The sequence below is a fragment of the Dromiciops gliroides genome, chromosome 5 (assembly GCF_019393635.1).
Source record: "Dromiciops gliroides isolate mDroGli1 chromosome 5, mDroGli1.pri, whole genome shotgun sequence".
Taxonomy (NCBI): Eukaryota; Metazoa; Chordata; class Mammalia; order Microbiotheria; family Microbiotheriidae; genus Dromiciops; species Dromiciops gliroides.
In genome coordinates, this window is record NC_057865.1 from 37,461,696 (window position 1) to 37,478,156 (window position 16,461).

The 16,461-nt window shown below is 46.9% G+C and overlaps 1 protein-coding gene across 1 annotated transcript in view; it reads right to left on the reverse strand.

Annotated features, from left to right (window-relative positions):
• Positions 1–16,461, reverse strand: part of GALNT15 (polypeptide N-acetylgalactosaminyltransferase 15) — a 43,231-nt gene that overhangs the window by 15,985 nt on the left and 10,785 nt on the right. The window contains exons 2-4 of the mRNA XM_043965587.1: positions 13,795–13,961; positions 9,863–10,067; positions 318–485 (exon numbers count right to left, since the gene is read on the reverse strand). Of these exons, the coding sequence (XP_043821522.1) occupies positions 318–485; positions 9,863–10,067; positions 13,795–13,961 (540 nt within the window). The remainder of the gene's footprint in view (positions 1–317; positions 486–9,862; positions 10,068–13,794; positions 13,962–16,461) is intronic.

Below are 16,461 nucleotides of genomic sequence, written 5' to 3' on the forward strand. Positions count from 1 at the left end.
ATTGGTCACTTGCAGGGGCTCAGAGTGTTGGGGGAGAATGGTCTACGGGGCACCTACATCATGCCTGACCCCGTCGCACCCAGCATAAAGTACAGCAATGAGCAGGAGCCTAAGATGTGACTTGTTTAGTTGGCTGCCCTCAGGCACCTTTACATAGAAGGGGGCTCCAGTACATTGAGATTGAAAAACAAAACAAACAAAACAAAAAACCAACTAGCCGCATCCTTTTTGATATCTTCCTGTTCACACTGGATACTCCCAGCAGTTGCTGATGCTAGAAAGTCAAGAGCAGAGCATGCTGGGAAACAGCATCTTACCTGATGGGGCTGATGGGAGACTGACGTGCCTTCCTCTCATGCTCTGGCAAAGGTTTCCAGTGGAAATTTAATTCCCAGTCAAATACCCCTTGCTGCAAGTCCACGGAATGATAATATTGAAAATTCTTCCAGTCTATCACATCGATGATAGGAGATACCATTCGGCTCCTAAAGAGAATTGTTTAATGGGGGGGAAATGAGCACAAACAGTGAGAGCCTTACAGATAATGTGCTTATGACTGAGTAGGGATAGAATTGGCTAATGATGAAATCTCAGAGTTGGAAGGGACCTCAGGCCTGCACCTGAATAGGAATCACCTCTATTGCCAGTGGACAAGGGGTCAGTCATCCCACCTCCAGCTGGTGACAGGGAACTCACTACTTCCCCAAGGGACTCATCTCATTTATAGATGGGTCTGATGTCTGGAAAATGTTTCCTGGCACCGAATGGAAATCTGCCTCCCTACAACTTCTCCCTGCTCCAGTCTTTGCCTTCTGGGTCGGAGAAAAACAGCCATGCAATTGGACTAGAGTGTTCTAAAGATCCTGTGAGTTCTAGATCTATGAATCTCGACACACACAGGAATGTTTCTAAATCAAGTGCTTCCTGGCCACTTCCTTCAAAATACACTCTGCCTACCACTTCAAGCCAGCACCTTACTTACATACACACGTGTGTGTGAGCACACATGTGAATTCATGTGTTTCCTGCCCCAAGAGAACATAAGCTCCTTACATAAGCAGAATAACAGGTATTGTACATAGTCAACTATTGCTCATTGGTCGATTGTCATGTAGATATTATTTTACAGATGGAGAAACTGAGCCTGAGCTTAAGTGACTGAGCAAACAAGCTTGTGCAGCAGGTCCGTGACAGAGCTGGTACTAGAAGCCCATCATTCCTGATGTCACCAAATCACTGCTCTTTTTAGTATCCAGAGATCTCACATCTGCTCCTAGAAGATCATGTGACCCTGTCCCTCTTCTCTGAGACAATAGGCATGAGTTAAATGGGCATTGTAAAAGAGAGACAAAGTTGTGTGGGGGGGGGGGTGGAAAAAACTGATGATTTTATAAATGCCAATGATAACAAATGGGCTCTCACACTTAAATCTTACGACAATATCACTATATTGGGATTCCTTGGTAAAATTATAATAATTCTAATGATGATGATAACTAGCGTTTATGTAGTTATGATGTGCAAACATTATCTTATTTGATCCTCACAACACCTTTGGAAGGCAGGAGGTGTTATTATCCTCATTTTGCAGAAGAGCAAGCTTTGAACCAGGCTATGATGACCTCTCATTGCCCTTCACAAGTGTCATTCTCAAGTAGAGCAAGAGGTCAATACCTGGAGATTGGTCATCGTGATTTCTGCTTCTGTCACCTTATCTTATTCTATCCTAATGGTTCTGCATATCTCAGTGATGTGACTGCACAGAGTGAGCTCCATTGGAACTCTGTGTGGGGCAGGAACCTCACCTTCTCCCAAGATGTTAGCCAACCCAGTTGTCTTAGGAGCCCCTCCTGCCCACTCACTGTCCCAATCTCATTTTGCAAACCTCATCAGATCAGTACCTGCTGTGGCCCACTCCTAAGACCTACAGGTAATTAAGGCCTGAAGCCAGGAGCTGAGACATAGGCTCAGCTGAATAGTAGAGCTTGAAATGAATCCAAGAAAGAGAAAAGAAAAGGAAGGAAGGAAGGAAGGAAGGAAGGAAGGAAGGAAGGAAGGAAGGAAGGAAGGAAGGAAGGAAGGAAGGAAGGAAGGAAGGAAGGAAGCCAAGATCCTGGAATATGGGAAGCCAGCTTCGTTCTATGTTTACAGTGAAATCTCATTTCCCAACCAATCTCTGGAGAGAGGCAGGGTTGAAACAGACCTGGGAAGTCACACTAAGCGAGTTGATGGGGGCCTTCAGGATTCAATTCTCTGCTTGTAATGATGGCAGGAAGTTGGGCATTGGGTGGAGAAGTGGTGATATTGATGGTGTCTGTATTTAAAGCTGGGGCCTTGAGGGACCCTTCCCCCACCCCTTCTCCTTAGCACTGTTCCCCTATGGGAAGCAAGGGGAGCAGGGTTCCTTTGGGTCACTGTTATTCTTGGGTTGTCTGGGGGCGGGGGAAACCTTAGAACATGGAGGAACAAGAAGATGGAGAGGACAGTGAGCCTCCAGTTCCTCTCTCTCTGTCTCTTTGTCTCTTTCTCTCTGTGTCTGTCTCTCTGTGTCTCTGTCTGTCTCTGTCTCTCTCTCCCTCCTTCTCTCTCCCTGTCTCTGTCTCTGTGCCTGTCTCTCTGTGTCTCTCTCTCCCTCCCTTCTTTCTCCCTCTCTTCTCTGTCTCTGTCTCTGTGTCTGTCTCTCTCTCTGTGTCTCTCTGTCTCTGTCTCTGTCTCTCTCCTGCTCTGACTCAGTTGCCAGATCCTGCGCCTTCGATCTCAGTGCAGTTCACCTGTCCTCCCTTCTTTCTCTTCTCACCACCATCACCCAAATTTATGCTCTTTTTCTCACCTGGAATATTTTAAAAACTCCCTAAATGTCCTTCCTGACTCCAGTCTCTAATAGGCTCATAGGTTTTGGCTATTTTTTGGAGTTGGAAGGGACCTTGAAGTTTATCTAGCCCAGTCTTTTTATTTTACAGATGGGGAAACTGAGTCCCAAAGAGGTTAAAGCACTTATCCAAGGTCACAGCAGGTTTCTCGCTGAATAAAAATCTGACCCCAGGTCTTCTGACTTTAAATTTAACTCTTTCTACCCTGCCATGTTTCTCTTTTTGCATCCTGTTTTCAGAGTACTCCTAGTACCCAGATCCTACGCAATGGTCAACAATCAATCCTCTGTGGCTCCCAATTTACTAAATAAAATGCACCTGGCTTAGCCTGGCCTTTAATGGTCCTTCTGGATCTAACCTACTTTCCAGGCTGATAGCAGCATTCTCTCTACTTCAGCCAAACTGGTAAACTAACCCTTCCTTAATGTTGCTTCCTTCTCTCCTAGATATGTGGATTTCCCAATCCAACAGGCATTTATGAAGCACCTGTTGTATGCCAGCCATTGTACCAGGCAATGAAGATACAAAAACAAAAGACTTGAAGAGCTTGCCTTCTGCGGGGGAAAACGCAGGTAACTAACTAACGACAAAATGACGAGGTGGGGATGGGGAGGAGGAGCGTAACAACTAAGAATCCCGAAAGACCTAGATTTGGAATCAGGAAGAGTTGGGTTGAACCTCATATGTAAATAACTGTATATATTAAATGTAAATATTTCTACAATAAAAATAAATACGCATATAGCAAATATGTCTATTTATATAATAAATGTGTTATATAATATGTTTCTATAAGTGTATACCACAATATAAATACTTATGTATACACTAAATTTCTATAATACATATAAATATTTGTGCCTGTAATAAATTTATATAATAAACAAATATTTGTAGGTTTGTATATTATAGAATAAATATAAATATATTTATGTGATATCTCCCACATCCCATAAGTATCCCATAAATATATTTATAGATAAATGTAGAACATATTTAATAATTCTCTAATATTTCTACTTTTACATAATAAGTTTATAATATGAATACTGGTATTCCTGTAAGAAATCTAAATAGCTGTGTGACCCTGAGGTCAGTGAGGCTCTCTGAACTTCCTCACTGGTAAAACAAGGGCCTTCGAAGAGACCGAAGTGCCCTCCGGCGCTAACATTCTGCACTTCTGAGTCACACGGGAAACTAAAGCAAACTTTGAAATGTTATCCTCTTCACCCTGACTCTATATTCTTGCTCAGTCGGGGAGCCCAGAAGCTCAGGTTGTTTCTTGGGGAAGTCTCTCTGCCAAGGCCTGAAATGGGCCCTGCGCCAGAGACTAAAGGAGGCTTCAGTAGGAGGGCTGGAGTGAAGGAGGGTGATGAAAGGCAGGGGGGTGGGGGGGTGCGAATCACCGGGAGAAGCAAGAGTGAAGCAGAAGCACAGAGGGCACTTGGGTGGGGGGTGGGGGAGTGGGGGGACCTGGAGGGAGGGCACTGGGAATAGCAGATTTGAATTTTGTAGCCTCGTAGGGTCAGGTGGATTGAGTCCATCCCCTTTATCTATACCTGTTTAGTGGCAGAGCTGAGCCTAGCACCCTTGGGCCCATTACTGGACTCTTCATTTTTTGCTGAACCTCAAACACCCCTTCCCCACCCCCAAACCTCAGCTCAGGCTGTGTCCTCTTGTCTGGAATGTGGATAGCGTGTTCAACTTGGAGGAAGAAAGACCTGAGTTCAGATTCTGCCTCAGACACTTTGCTTGCTGTGTGACATTGGTCAAGTCACCAAACCCCTCCCAGCCTCACTTTCCTTATCAGTAAAATAGGCATAATGACAGACAGCCCCTGCTTCACAGGATCCTTGTGAGAATCAGACAAGATACTGTATGTAAAGCCCTTCCCAGACCTTAAACCCCGGTCTAAATTCCACTCAAACGCCACTTCCTCCATGAAGCCTTCCCGGATTCCCCTATGTTGGCAGCATCTCTCCGCCCTCCCCCTCACACAGCTCTTTATCCAGAGGCCTTTCCATTGCATCCTGTTACAAACGACGTCATTGGAAATTGAAAGCCAGATGCAAAAAGTGATCAGACCCCTACTGAGGGGGCCCTACTTGGCCCATAAAGAGAACAGTTGTGTTAAGGACTAGTGTTAATGGAGAGTCCCTGAAATACCTTTAGAACAGTCTATATGCCTGCTGGATTCTCCAGCGGCTCCAAACCTCACCCTCCCCATCCCAAGGGACCAGGAAGGGGCCGGTGCTAGTGAGATCAAAGCCGTGGCATCCCTCCCTATTCCCTGTTGCCTCCCAATAAAGCTCCCTGCCAGACCCGCCGCAGTCTGAGCCGGAGCTCCTCGCTCTCCAGCTGATATCGTTCTGTTCTGCTGTGTGCTCCGGGCAGACTAGAGGGGTCTCTGCCCCTCGAAAGCCCTGCACTCCCTGGCTACCAAGACTATTTCACCCGTGAGGTGTTCTGTGCTCAGTCATGAAAGGAAAGAGCACGTCCCCTCTGCTTCACTTAGCCCAAGGACATCAAAGTGTGTCACCTCAATATACTTATCAGATAGTGTTGTATAGACAGTGCGGCTCTCTGACCCCTACAAGGGCCTCTTGGGGATCCTGGGGGTTGAAAGGTTCTGCCAAGAGACCACAAGTGAAAGGCAATGGATTGGGTCAGCTTGGCCAGGACCAGCCCAGCTTAGTCATCAGCAATGGACTGGGCACTAGGGGCGAAGTATCTGACCTGGGGCTTCCAAGTGACCACACCCTGGTTAGCATGTGCCTGACCCACAGTAGGCACTTAATAAATGTTTACTGACTGACTGATGGAAAAGGAGATAGAAGGTGCTAAGAATCACATCAGTTTATGTCATCTAGAAACCTTAATTCTAAGTATTCTAATTGTGGGATCTTTGTTCAATGACCAGCATGTTCTAGTTGACTTAATGCTGGTTGTGTCGAGTTCTAAACTATCAGAAATCCATGATTCCTCAAAAGAGACCTGCCCAACAATCCACACAGGAAAAACTAAAGGGATGAAAAGTTCATCCCGCCCTGCCCTTAGACTGTGATCTTTTCCACTTTCCCCAGTGGACAGATCCCTGACTTTCATATACTACCTGTGTGACCACGGGCAAGTCACATGGCTCTTGGCCTCAAATCTTACCTATTTATTTATTTTAAAAAGAGGAGTTTTAACGATATGGCCCCTAAGGTCTATGTCATAGGGCCTATGACTTTATGTAGAGTTGGATAACCTATTCATTGAGTTAGTCCATCAGTGTGTATGTGTGTGTGTGTATACACATATATAAAATTAAATAGATATATTTAAATATATTATATAAACATATTATCAAATATATAAAAATAAATATAAATGCAAATAAAATACACATACTATATGCATATACACACATATATAAATGTGTGTGTGGTATAGGCAGTGCAGATCGACAATGAGGTTGTGTCCAGTGTAGACTAGAAGGAAGGGAGCAGCTAGATAGCAATTGGGAAACTGCAGAGTTTTTAATTATCCCAAACTGGTCCCTCATGCAAAACCTCATCTTTTTAATAAAAACATCTTCCTGAAGCTGCTGTGTTATTACATATCTAGGAATACCCCAGTCTCTAAAGAATCAAAGTAGGGGGCAGCTAGGTGGCGCAGTGGATAGAGCACCGGCCCTGGAGTCAGGAGGACCTGAGTTCAAATCCAGTCTCAGACACTTAACACTTACTAGCTGTGTGACCCTGGGCAAGTCACTTAACCCCAATTGCCTCACTAAAAAAAAAAAAGAATCAAAGTGGTGACTTTCTCAAAGGGCAATGGAGAGATGTCTGCTGGATGAAATTTGGCTACAGGACCTTCCAATGATGGCTTATGGGATGTCCTCAGCAGTGTGCCAGAGCTGGTTTGTACCAACTTTGCAGGTGGTTAAATTTTCAGTGTGAGCATTTATTTATACCTCAAAAATCAGCAAATACTACAAATCAGGGCTTGACTTTTTATTTTGTTGATTATCTAGACCAGAGATTTCAAACTCTTAGCAGGCTCTCCATTGCAGCCTGAATCAGATTAAAATGTAATTGGGAAATGTTTAAAAAAAAAATAGGGGCAGCTAGGTGGTGTAGCGGATAAAGCACCGGCCCTGGATTCAGGAGGACCTGAGTTCAAACCTGGCCTCAGACATTTCACACTTACTAGCTGTATGACCCTGAACAAGTCACTTAACCTTCATTCCCCAGCAGAAATAAATAAACAAACAAACAAATTAATAAGTGAAGGAGTCCTACCAATTTTTTTTTTTGAAAATACAATACAACATAGATAACGTCAATTTGAGGTTTGCTAAGTCAATGTATAGCCTGCAGGGATCTGTTTTGAGTTTGACACCACTGGTCTAGATATAAGAAAGTGATGGAGAAAATATCACTAATGCAGATCAAACTTTAAACTGTGTTACATACATTCTCCCCCCCAGAGAACTGGTTGTTAAACATTGACCAGCATATCCTTGGATATCATCAAGATGAGAAAAGGAGGCAGCTTGGCCATGAATTCAGAGGGAGGGATAACAGGACAGCTGGAATGCTGCTGTGAGATCTACGGAAGGGAAAATGAGCTCAAAGGTGACTGCTGGCTTTCTGGATGGTTGCTCTACAAAGGAGCTATGGGAGAATGCTACCACCCTCAAGAATAAATAATAATAACTAAATAATATATGATGAAATAAATACTGAAATAAATTAATAATTAAATTGACATTTATGGAACACTTTGAGGTTTGAAGATAGGGACCCACATTGAGAATGATTTAGGGACTCTGTGTGCGTGCGTGCGTGCGTGTGTGTGTGTGCGTGTGCGTGTGTGTGTGTGTGTGTGTGTGTGTGTCTGTCTGTCTGTCTGTCTGTGTGCGGTGGAGGGAAGATCATGATCTGTGATCTTCATTTTCTTTGCAGGCAAATTTCAGAACTCAAAGAGGTGTAGAGGAGTCAGTTACTGTTATAACTGTGGTTATAAGGGATCATGGAATCACAGATTGAGATCTGGGAGAAAACTTGGAAATCAGAATCCTATCTGGGAGGGACCTTAGAAATCTTAGAATCACATCTAGGGGAAACTTTAGTGACGGAGTCCTAGCTCCTCATGTTACAAACGAGGATCCCAAGGCCCAGAAATGTTAAGTAACTGGCCCAGGATAACACTGCTGCTAAGAATCTGAATCAGGATTCAAACTCAGGTCTTCTATCTCCAGGTCTGGCATTAGATCTACTTTGAGCCCCTCATTTTACAGAAGAGGAAACTGAGGCCCAGTTCTTAATAGTTTTATATTCTTTGATATAAATGCTAAACAGAAATAAAATTGTTCAGTAATTTTCAAGTATTATTGTTTGTGAAGAGGAGAAAATATCAGAATGATTGTTCATGGCAAGCTTCTTTGAGGTCCCTACTTGCTTGAGAGTCTATGAAATGTATGATTCTCGGAGCTCCCAGATCTAGAGCTATGATTCTGCCTTCTCTGCGGTCTCTCTCATCTCTGGCCTCTGATGATTCAGTATCACTGTCCTCTGCCCCTGGCCTGTCTGCTTCTCTCAAGCAGAGTTTGTCAAGCTTGCCTTGGCAGATGCCTCATTCCACAAAGGAAATGTCTTTTTTCTCCTTGCCTTCATCGGCAGCTCAGAGAGGATGGGTCACAATGAGGTGGTCCCCCCTGAAGCGGCCACGTTTCCCTTTTATGTTCCTGAGACCCTCGGGAAATAACAACCCTTATCTCGGTTCTGTGTTGATGAGCAGAGGTGTTTTTTTTCCAAACAGAAGCCATCAGCTTTCTGTCCTTTCCACAGAAGAACTGCTGTCCCCTCCCCTAAGGGTTTTGCTTCCTCCTGGCTATATCTCGGGTTAGCTTTAGATTGAGCAGGCCCACAGCCATGGGAACCTACAGAGGCCAGTGCCCTAGCTCACATTTCTAGGGGCCTGCAGGTTTACAATGTGGGAGCACAAGTTTTATCATCCCCATTTTCCAGGTAAGGAAGGTTGAGTGTTCAGTGACTTCACGGTCTCACAGCTAGTGAAGGTCAGCTCCTCTTCTGCAAACGACAGTGAGCCCTTTCATTTAATGGAACTAAATCCCCTCGTGTCTGCAGGGTTTACAGAACCTCTTTGGCAGAGAGAGAGAGTCAGGTCGTTCCTCCCAGGGACACCCTCTGACCTTTCACTGCTCATTTGCATTCATCAGTTCTAAGGACCCAGAAGATCTGTCGATTATCATTCTTTTTTTTTTTTTTTTAATCCACCCTGGTCTTGATCTGGCTCACTCAGAGCTTGCTCTTTGCCCCTTTAAAGAGGAAGCCTGGTGGTACAGTGGGTAGAGCAGTAAACTAGGAGTTAAGAACATCTGAGTTCAAATCCTGCCTCCAACAATTTTTTTTGGGGGGGTGAGGCAATTGGGGTTAAGTGACTTGCCCAGGGTCACACAGCTAGTGTCAAGTATCTGAGGCTGGATTTGAACTCAGGTACTCCTGAATCCAGGGCCAGTGTTTTCTCCACTGTGCCACCTAGCTGCCCCCCAACACTTATTAGCTGTGTGACCGCAGGCAAGTCACTTCACCTCTGCCTAACTCTTTCCCCATCTATGAAATGAAGGCAATAAGAGTGCCTACCTCCAGGGTTGTTGTGAAGATACAATGTAATCATATTTGTAAGGAGCTTTGCAAACTCTAAAAGGCCGTTACTGTTGTTATTAGCTTAGATATGAGGTTTGCTTCCTTTGGCTTCAATTCCAAAGAAATGGCTCCCTAATGGGAGAGTTCCAGGCAGGCCCTTTGACCAGAGAAGAGGCAGCTGTTTGGGGGCCTCTTCAGGTCCCTTTAAGTCACCCCCCCATAGGCGGTCACCTAGTCTATCAGCTGGCTTCCTTGGTAAGTGGCTGAGTCCTCCCTACTGCCCGGCCCAGCCCCTCCCCACCAGGAGGAGTGAGGTCCCCTCCAGGACCCTGTTACCTATCACCGGCTATCCTGCTGAGGAGAGGCTCCAGCCAGCCCTTGTGGCACTCGCAATGGGAGTCCATGAAGACCAGCACGTCTCCCGCCGCCCGGGCAGCGCCCAGCATTCGGCCCTTGATGACACCCAGCCTCTTGTTGCTCCGTAGCAATTTCACCCCCTCCAGCTGGGCCACGTGGTCACTAAGGGCAGCCTTGAGGTGACCTGGAATGAACGAAGTCATTGTCAGTGCATTCAGCACAGACTTAGAGAAAGCTGGGCTTCTGGGAGTGAGGCGGGGCAGTGGATAGAGCTGCTGGCTTGGGGTCCCGAAGACCTGAGCTTCACCCTATCCCATGGAGCATGTGAAATACTTCACAACCTTTGTATAAATAGCTGTTATTGCTAGTAGTAATAGTGATAACCAGTGATTAATAATAGTGATGAGTTAACAATTCCTTCCTTCCTTCCTTTTTTTTTTTTTTGGTGGGGCAACGAGTGTTAAGTGACTTGCCCAGGGTCACACAGCTAGAAAGTGTCAAGGGTCTGAGGCCGAATTTGAACTCAGGTCCTCCTGAATCCAGGGCTGGTGTTTTATCCACTGCACCACCTAGCTGCCCCAACAATTTGTTTCTTAATAGTGATAATAAATTTTGATTGATTGATTAACTGCTTCTGTTATGAAGAATTTAATTAACTAGGCTAACTCACTGGGAACAGTTTCAGCCCTATGGTCAAGAACATTATTATGTTATGGCTTCAGGGATCCATAGTCCCACCAGTATCCTCAGTCATAATGAGCAGTTTTGGCACCCGGGGCAAGCAGCACGGAATGCTCCCAGGGAAAGTAACATCAAAGGTTGGCCGACTGTACCCTTAAATCAACTTTGTAGTTTGTGGTGTACAAATAATTCCAGAAGTCATTAAGACAATTCCAGTTGGGCTGGAAGGAAAGTTCATGGCGATTGTGGCTTAAAGCTGATGAAGGAGTGTGTCTGCTACAGCTCTGTGCCTTTTAGATGGGGTGGGGGGTTGGCCCAGCTCACTCCGCTCTGTTGATGGCTCTGGGTGCTCCATCCGCTAACAGAGGTCTAGAGAATGTGCTGGGAACCTTCCTGTAAGGCTGCTTTGCATTTTGTGGTTATCTTTGTGCCCAAAAGTCCTAGGTTCAGAACCAAGGAGCTGCCTGTGGCCCCTATATCAAAAGCCGGCCCTCGATTGAAAGGAAGGGCATTGCCAGGGGTTTGGAGCAAGCGCAGTCAGTGATGGACAAAGGGAAGAAGGCTTAGCGCCCTTCCCTGTTCCAGCAGAGGGAGTCGGATCTTGTCCATCAGACCCCTGAGTCCAGCTGCCTCTGACCCCCTCCCCACCCTCTGAAGCTTCTCCGTGCCAGGAGGGGCCTTGGGAATGGAAAGCAGTCCAGCCTGCCAATGGGGGCTTCGGGAAGACTGGCTTAATTGCTAGAGGTCTTGTCCAGCTGCCACCCCCCACCCCACAATGATTCTCGACAGAGAGGTTCGTCTAGTGGCCCCTCTTTCTTCCTGAGTTCTGAGCTTAAAGAATATACTAGAGATGGGGGTGGGGTGAGCCGATGGGGGAGGGGGGGGTCTGCAAAGAGCCTCTCATTTGCATAATGGAATCTCCATGGAGATGAGTGGCTCCAGGTGCCTCCCAAGTGGGGACCTTTCCTGGAGCCCCTGATTTCAAGAGCCACTTGGTGTTGGGATGAGCCAATCACTGGCAGGAGCCCGGCTGGGAGGCAGTAGGCAGAGCACTCTACCCCGAAGTCTGATGGGCCTTAATAAGCCTCTCCTGCTCACAGAGCCCAGGGAACATTAGGATGACCTCCACAAGGACACTCCACAAGGTCCCAAAGAGAATAAGGACCCCCCCCATCATCCACCCTAGGCCTCATTTCACCCCCCGGGAGAGCGCAGGTGACCCCCTGCAGCTTGGGCCAGGCAGATGCTGTCTGGGGGTAAGGGACAGAAGAGGGAGAGAGGGGAGGGAGGGAGGAAAGAAGGAAGGGAGGGAAGGAAGGAAGGAAGGAAGGAAGGAAGGAAGGAAGGAAGGAAGGAAGGAAGGAAGGAAGGAAGGAAGGAAGGAAGGAAGGAAGGAAGGAAGGAAGGAAAGAAGGAAGGAAAGAAGGGAGGGAGGGAGGGAGGGAGGAAGGAAGGAAGGAAGGAAGGAAGGAAGGAAGGAAGGAAGGAAGGAAGGAAGGAAGGAAGGAAGGAAGGAAGGAAGGAAGGAAGGAAGGGAGGGAGAAGGAAAGGAGGGAGGGAGGGGGGAGGAAAGGAGGGAGGGAGGGGGGAGGAAAGGAGGGAGGGAGGAAGGGAGGAAGGAAGGAAGGGAGGGAGGGAGGAAGGAAGGAAGGGAGGGAGGGGGAAGCAAGGAAAGAAAAAAGCTTCACTGAGCTTCTGTTCCGTGTTCTGATCCTGATCCCATCCTGGCACACTACTTGAGAAGTGCTTCTGTGGCCCAGAGAGCTCCTCGTTGGGGACCCAGATAACCCTTTTACCTTTGGGAGTCAGGGGTGGGGAATGCTGGGATTCTGCTACAAAGCAGAAGCTTGTGGCACCTGTTGGTCCTCTAATTATTGCAGGATGACCATCCCTTCCTGCCACACATTTGGTCCGACTCTCCCATTTTACAGATGAGAAAGCCAAGACCTAGAGAGGCCCCAGATTGTCACACAAGTAGTGTGAGTGTCAGAGCCAGGGCTCAAATCCCAGTCTAAGGACTCCAAATTTGGTGCCCTTCGCACTAAACTACCCCATCTCGGGTCCTTCAGACCAACTCAGGTTTTATCCACTTGTTAGTCTGTCGGCCTCCTCCTTCAGTTTTTCTCTATTGGGCGTCTGTCTTTGACAAGCCCTGCCCTCACGAGCGGCTAGGAATTCAGAAACCAGGGAAACAAGCTTATTGTAAGATCCTGTGGAAATGGAGTCCATAGTGACCCACCTGAGGAGCTAAATACTAAAGTGCCGGAGTTCTGTGACAGCTATTTCAGAGGTGATGGATTTCCCCCCAGGGTGTGCTGGTAAATGTTTAACAACTGGCTCTCCAAAGAGGCCCAACACATTTTAAAATTTAAGCTAAATTGTTAACATTGTCTCAGTGGCTTTCTTAAATCTAGACAATCAACAAAACAAGAAGTTAAACCTGTTGATTTTCAAGGTATAAGGGCTCACACTGAACATTTAACAATCTGCTCCCCTGAGCCTGTGCACTGAGCTGGCTCCTCCTGACCAGAGGCCTTCAAGCAAAAGCTGGTTGACCACTTGTGTAATAGATCATAGAGGGGACTTTTGTTCAGAGATGGGTTGGACCAAATAGCTGCTGAAGTCCCTCCGAACTCGGATCCTCTGTGTGATACGAAAGCCTCCCTTCTTTATTCTTGTTGTCCAGCCTGTGACTTGCCCAAGGTCACACAGATAGTAAGTGTCTGAGGTGAGATTTGAACCCAGGTCCTCCTGACTCCAGGGGCAGTGCTCTATCCAGTGCACCACCTAACTGCCCGAGCCTACTGCTTTTGTGAAGCATCCATTCTTGGACCAACCACTAGGAGGTTCCTCCACATGTTGAAACTGCACCCTGTAAATTCTACTGGCAAGTCCCTTAACCTCTGCCTGCCTCAGTTTCCCCATCTGTAAAAGTGGGGGTGATAATAATAGTACTTACCTTCCAGGGTTGTGAGGATGAAGAGAGAAACTGAGGCACAAAGCAATTACGTACCTTGCCTGAGGTCACAAAGAGCATTAGTGGCAGAACTAGAACCCAGATCTCCTGAGTCTTGGCAGAAGAGAATTTCTACTAGGTTACACCATCACTAATTTGCCCATGCTCACTAATGACTGACCATGCTGAATTTCCCCACCCCCCTCCCCAAAGCCTTAGTCTTTAAGAGGGAAATTGGCAGAAACTGAGGTGGGGGTGGTGGGCAAGCCTCTACCTTGTTGGCTGAGGTCATCAACGAGGATGATCTCCTTGAGGAAGGGTCTGGGGGCCGTGGCCAAGACACTGTGCACGGTTCTGAGGAGGGTCGACCAGGCCTCATTGTGGAAGCAGATGATGACGCTGGCTGTGGGCAGGTCATCACCATAGTCCTGCTGCAGACACCTGGGGGTCCAATGAGAACAGAGAAAGAAAAGCAGAACCAACAGTTAGAGGCTGGAGGCTGACCTTGGGGGGAGATCCAGCTCTTCTCCTGGCTCCAGGTGGGGCTGCCCCACGCTGCCTGTGTGCCTTCTTCCTGTGTGGCAGGGCTCCTTGACCCAGGATCCATGAGATTTAATACACACACACACACACACACACACACCCCCCTGTGTGTATGTGTATATGTGTATGTGTGTATATATGTGTATATAAGTATATGTGTGTGTATATATATTTTTTATAATGGTACTTCAGTATAATTGGTTTACTTGGCAATCCTATGTATTTTATTTTATGCGTTTGAAAACATTATTCTGAGGAGTTCATAGACTTCACCATCCTGACAAAAGGGGACCCATGACACCAAGATGGTTGAGTTCCTGCTCTAGTATCCTCTACGCAGGGTTGTGACAGGGATCAAGTGAAATAATGCATCTATAACCCCTGTTACTTCCCTGAGGGTTGAGCTGGAAATCTTTGATTTGTACCACAAACTAAAAAGGGGGGGTGCTTTTGAAAAGAACAAGCTGGGGGCAGCTAGGTCGCATAGTGGATAAAGCACTGGCCCTGGATTCAGGAGGACCTGAGTTCAAATGCGGCCTCAGACACTTGACACTTCCTAGCTTTGTGATCCTGGGCAAGTCACTTAACCCCAATTGCCCCCTCCCAAAAAAAGAAAAGAACAAGCTGCTTTTCTCCCCTACCTGGGAATGACTGAGAGGCCCTGAAGCCTAACTTCATGGATTCTGGGACTTATAGTCCTGGGCAGCCAGCACTGTTTTCTGCTTGTCTCTTCAAATCCCAAAGGGGATGCATGGATGGAATGGACTGGTGAAGTATCTGATCTCCCTCCTCCCTTCTTACCCCCCCCCCATTCATGGTGCAGGTATTTTACTACAAGATTTTCCTAGTCCTTACAGTGTTTCTAATTTGTGATTTTTCATAGTACCTTAGAAGGTATTTCCCTTTTGATACTGTTGGGGCTTTAGTGGGAATTAGCGGGTGGTTGGGATGGGTATCAAAAGGAAGAGAGATCACTTTGTCCAAAATAGCTAGTTTCCTTCTTTCCAAATACTTGCTTGGGAGCTCAGAGCTATAACAGAGAATTTTAGGGCTTTGATGATTAATAATTTTTATAAACTTCCCCAAACCAGAATTCAAACTGGGTTTGAGGTTTGTCTTTTACCCTTGTAACTCTCCCTGGAAGGAGGGAGCGAGCCTGAGAAGAGCGAGCGCATCCCCAATGCCAAAAGGAGAGGGGAGCATCTCTTCCTTACATTTCCTTACACTTACCATCTTAGACCTCCAAACCTGGCCAACTGTCCCACCAAGTGGTTCCGTGTGCCTGCACTTTGCCAGCCTTCAAAATGGACATCAGCGAGTATTATTGCGCTTGGCTTTTCATTGGTTTTCATAGGAGGAAGTGTGTTTCAGCAAAGAGATGCTGGTGTTCTCTTTGTCCAGGGAGAGGGCAAACAGTGAGGTTGAGATCATGAGATTGTATTCCAGAGCTGGCCCCCTGATTTTATAGGAAACAGAGCCCTACAAACTTTCTATTGAAGTTATGCTTCTTAGCTTAACCGAGTGATCCAATTTTGCCTAGGTAGTAAGTATCAGAGGCAAGATTTGAACCCGGATCCTCTGGCCCTAGTCAGCCCTCCTCCCACTCTACAATGGTGAGGATGTCCAAGGGGCTAGGGCACGGGGGCCATCTAGTACTATTGTTGGCCTATTGCAGCTTTGAAAACTGCTGGCAAGCTTTCTCTGAGGCAGGGGCTTCTCGCATAAGTGCGCAGCAGAGCAAGCCCTGGCTGGGAGCAGACGACTTCATTTTGGAGGGTGGTGAGTCTGGTCCCTTTCCATGAGAGTGGAGGATGATCAGAAGGAGGGAGCGGAAAGCCTCAGAACTCAGCGTATGGGGGGGAGGCATCTGTACTCTGGGCGAACCTGGTTTGTGGTTTGTGTGCGATAATGAAGCTGCTTGACATGATTCTGGACCAGGGAGCTAAGTATTACAAACAGAAGTCTGGCAGGCAGTCGTGTCTCGTGGCCTATTAGACCCTTTTAAGAGAAGCCAGAGGTTTATTATTTCGAGTCTGGCAAGGCGATGTGAATGGGAGGCAGGCCCAGTTGGGGATGTACTGCATGGAGTTTCTCACTGCAGGCCCAGGTGGGGCTGGGAATAAGGTGGTGATGTGTTTGGATTCTTTTGTGGGGGCTTCTGCAGCTTAGTAGGGACACATAAAATGATGCTGGAATGAGAAGGGGAGTGAGAAATGAAAGCTCTGAGAATCACGTCAAAGCCGGCTTCCTATGTCCCACTGGACTCTCTTGGACACTTGGTCTCCTGAGGTTGGGAGGTGACCCAAACATTTCCTATGAGCAGGCAAATGGTGAACGCCGTCGTGTGTCTGATGGGAAGGGAGGGGGTGAGAGGGATGCAGGGGACAGGGGAGAAAAG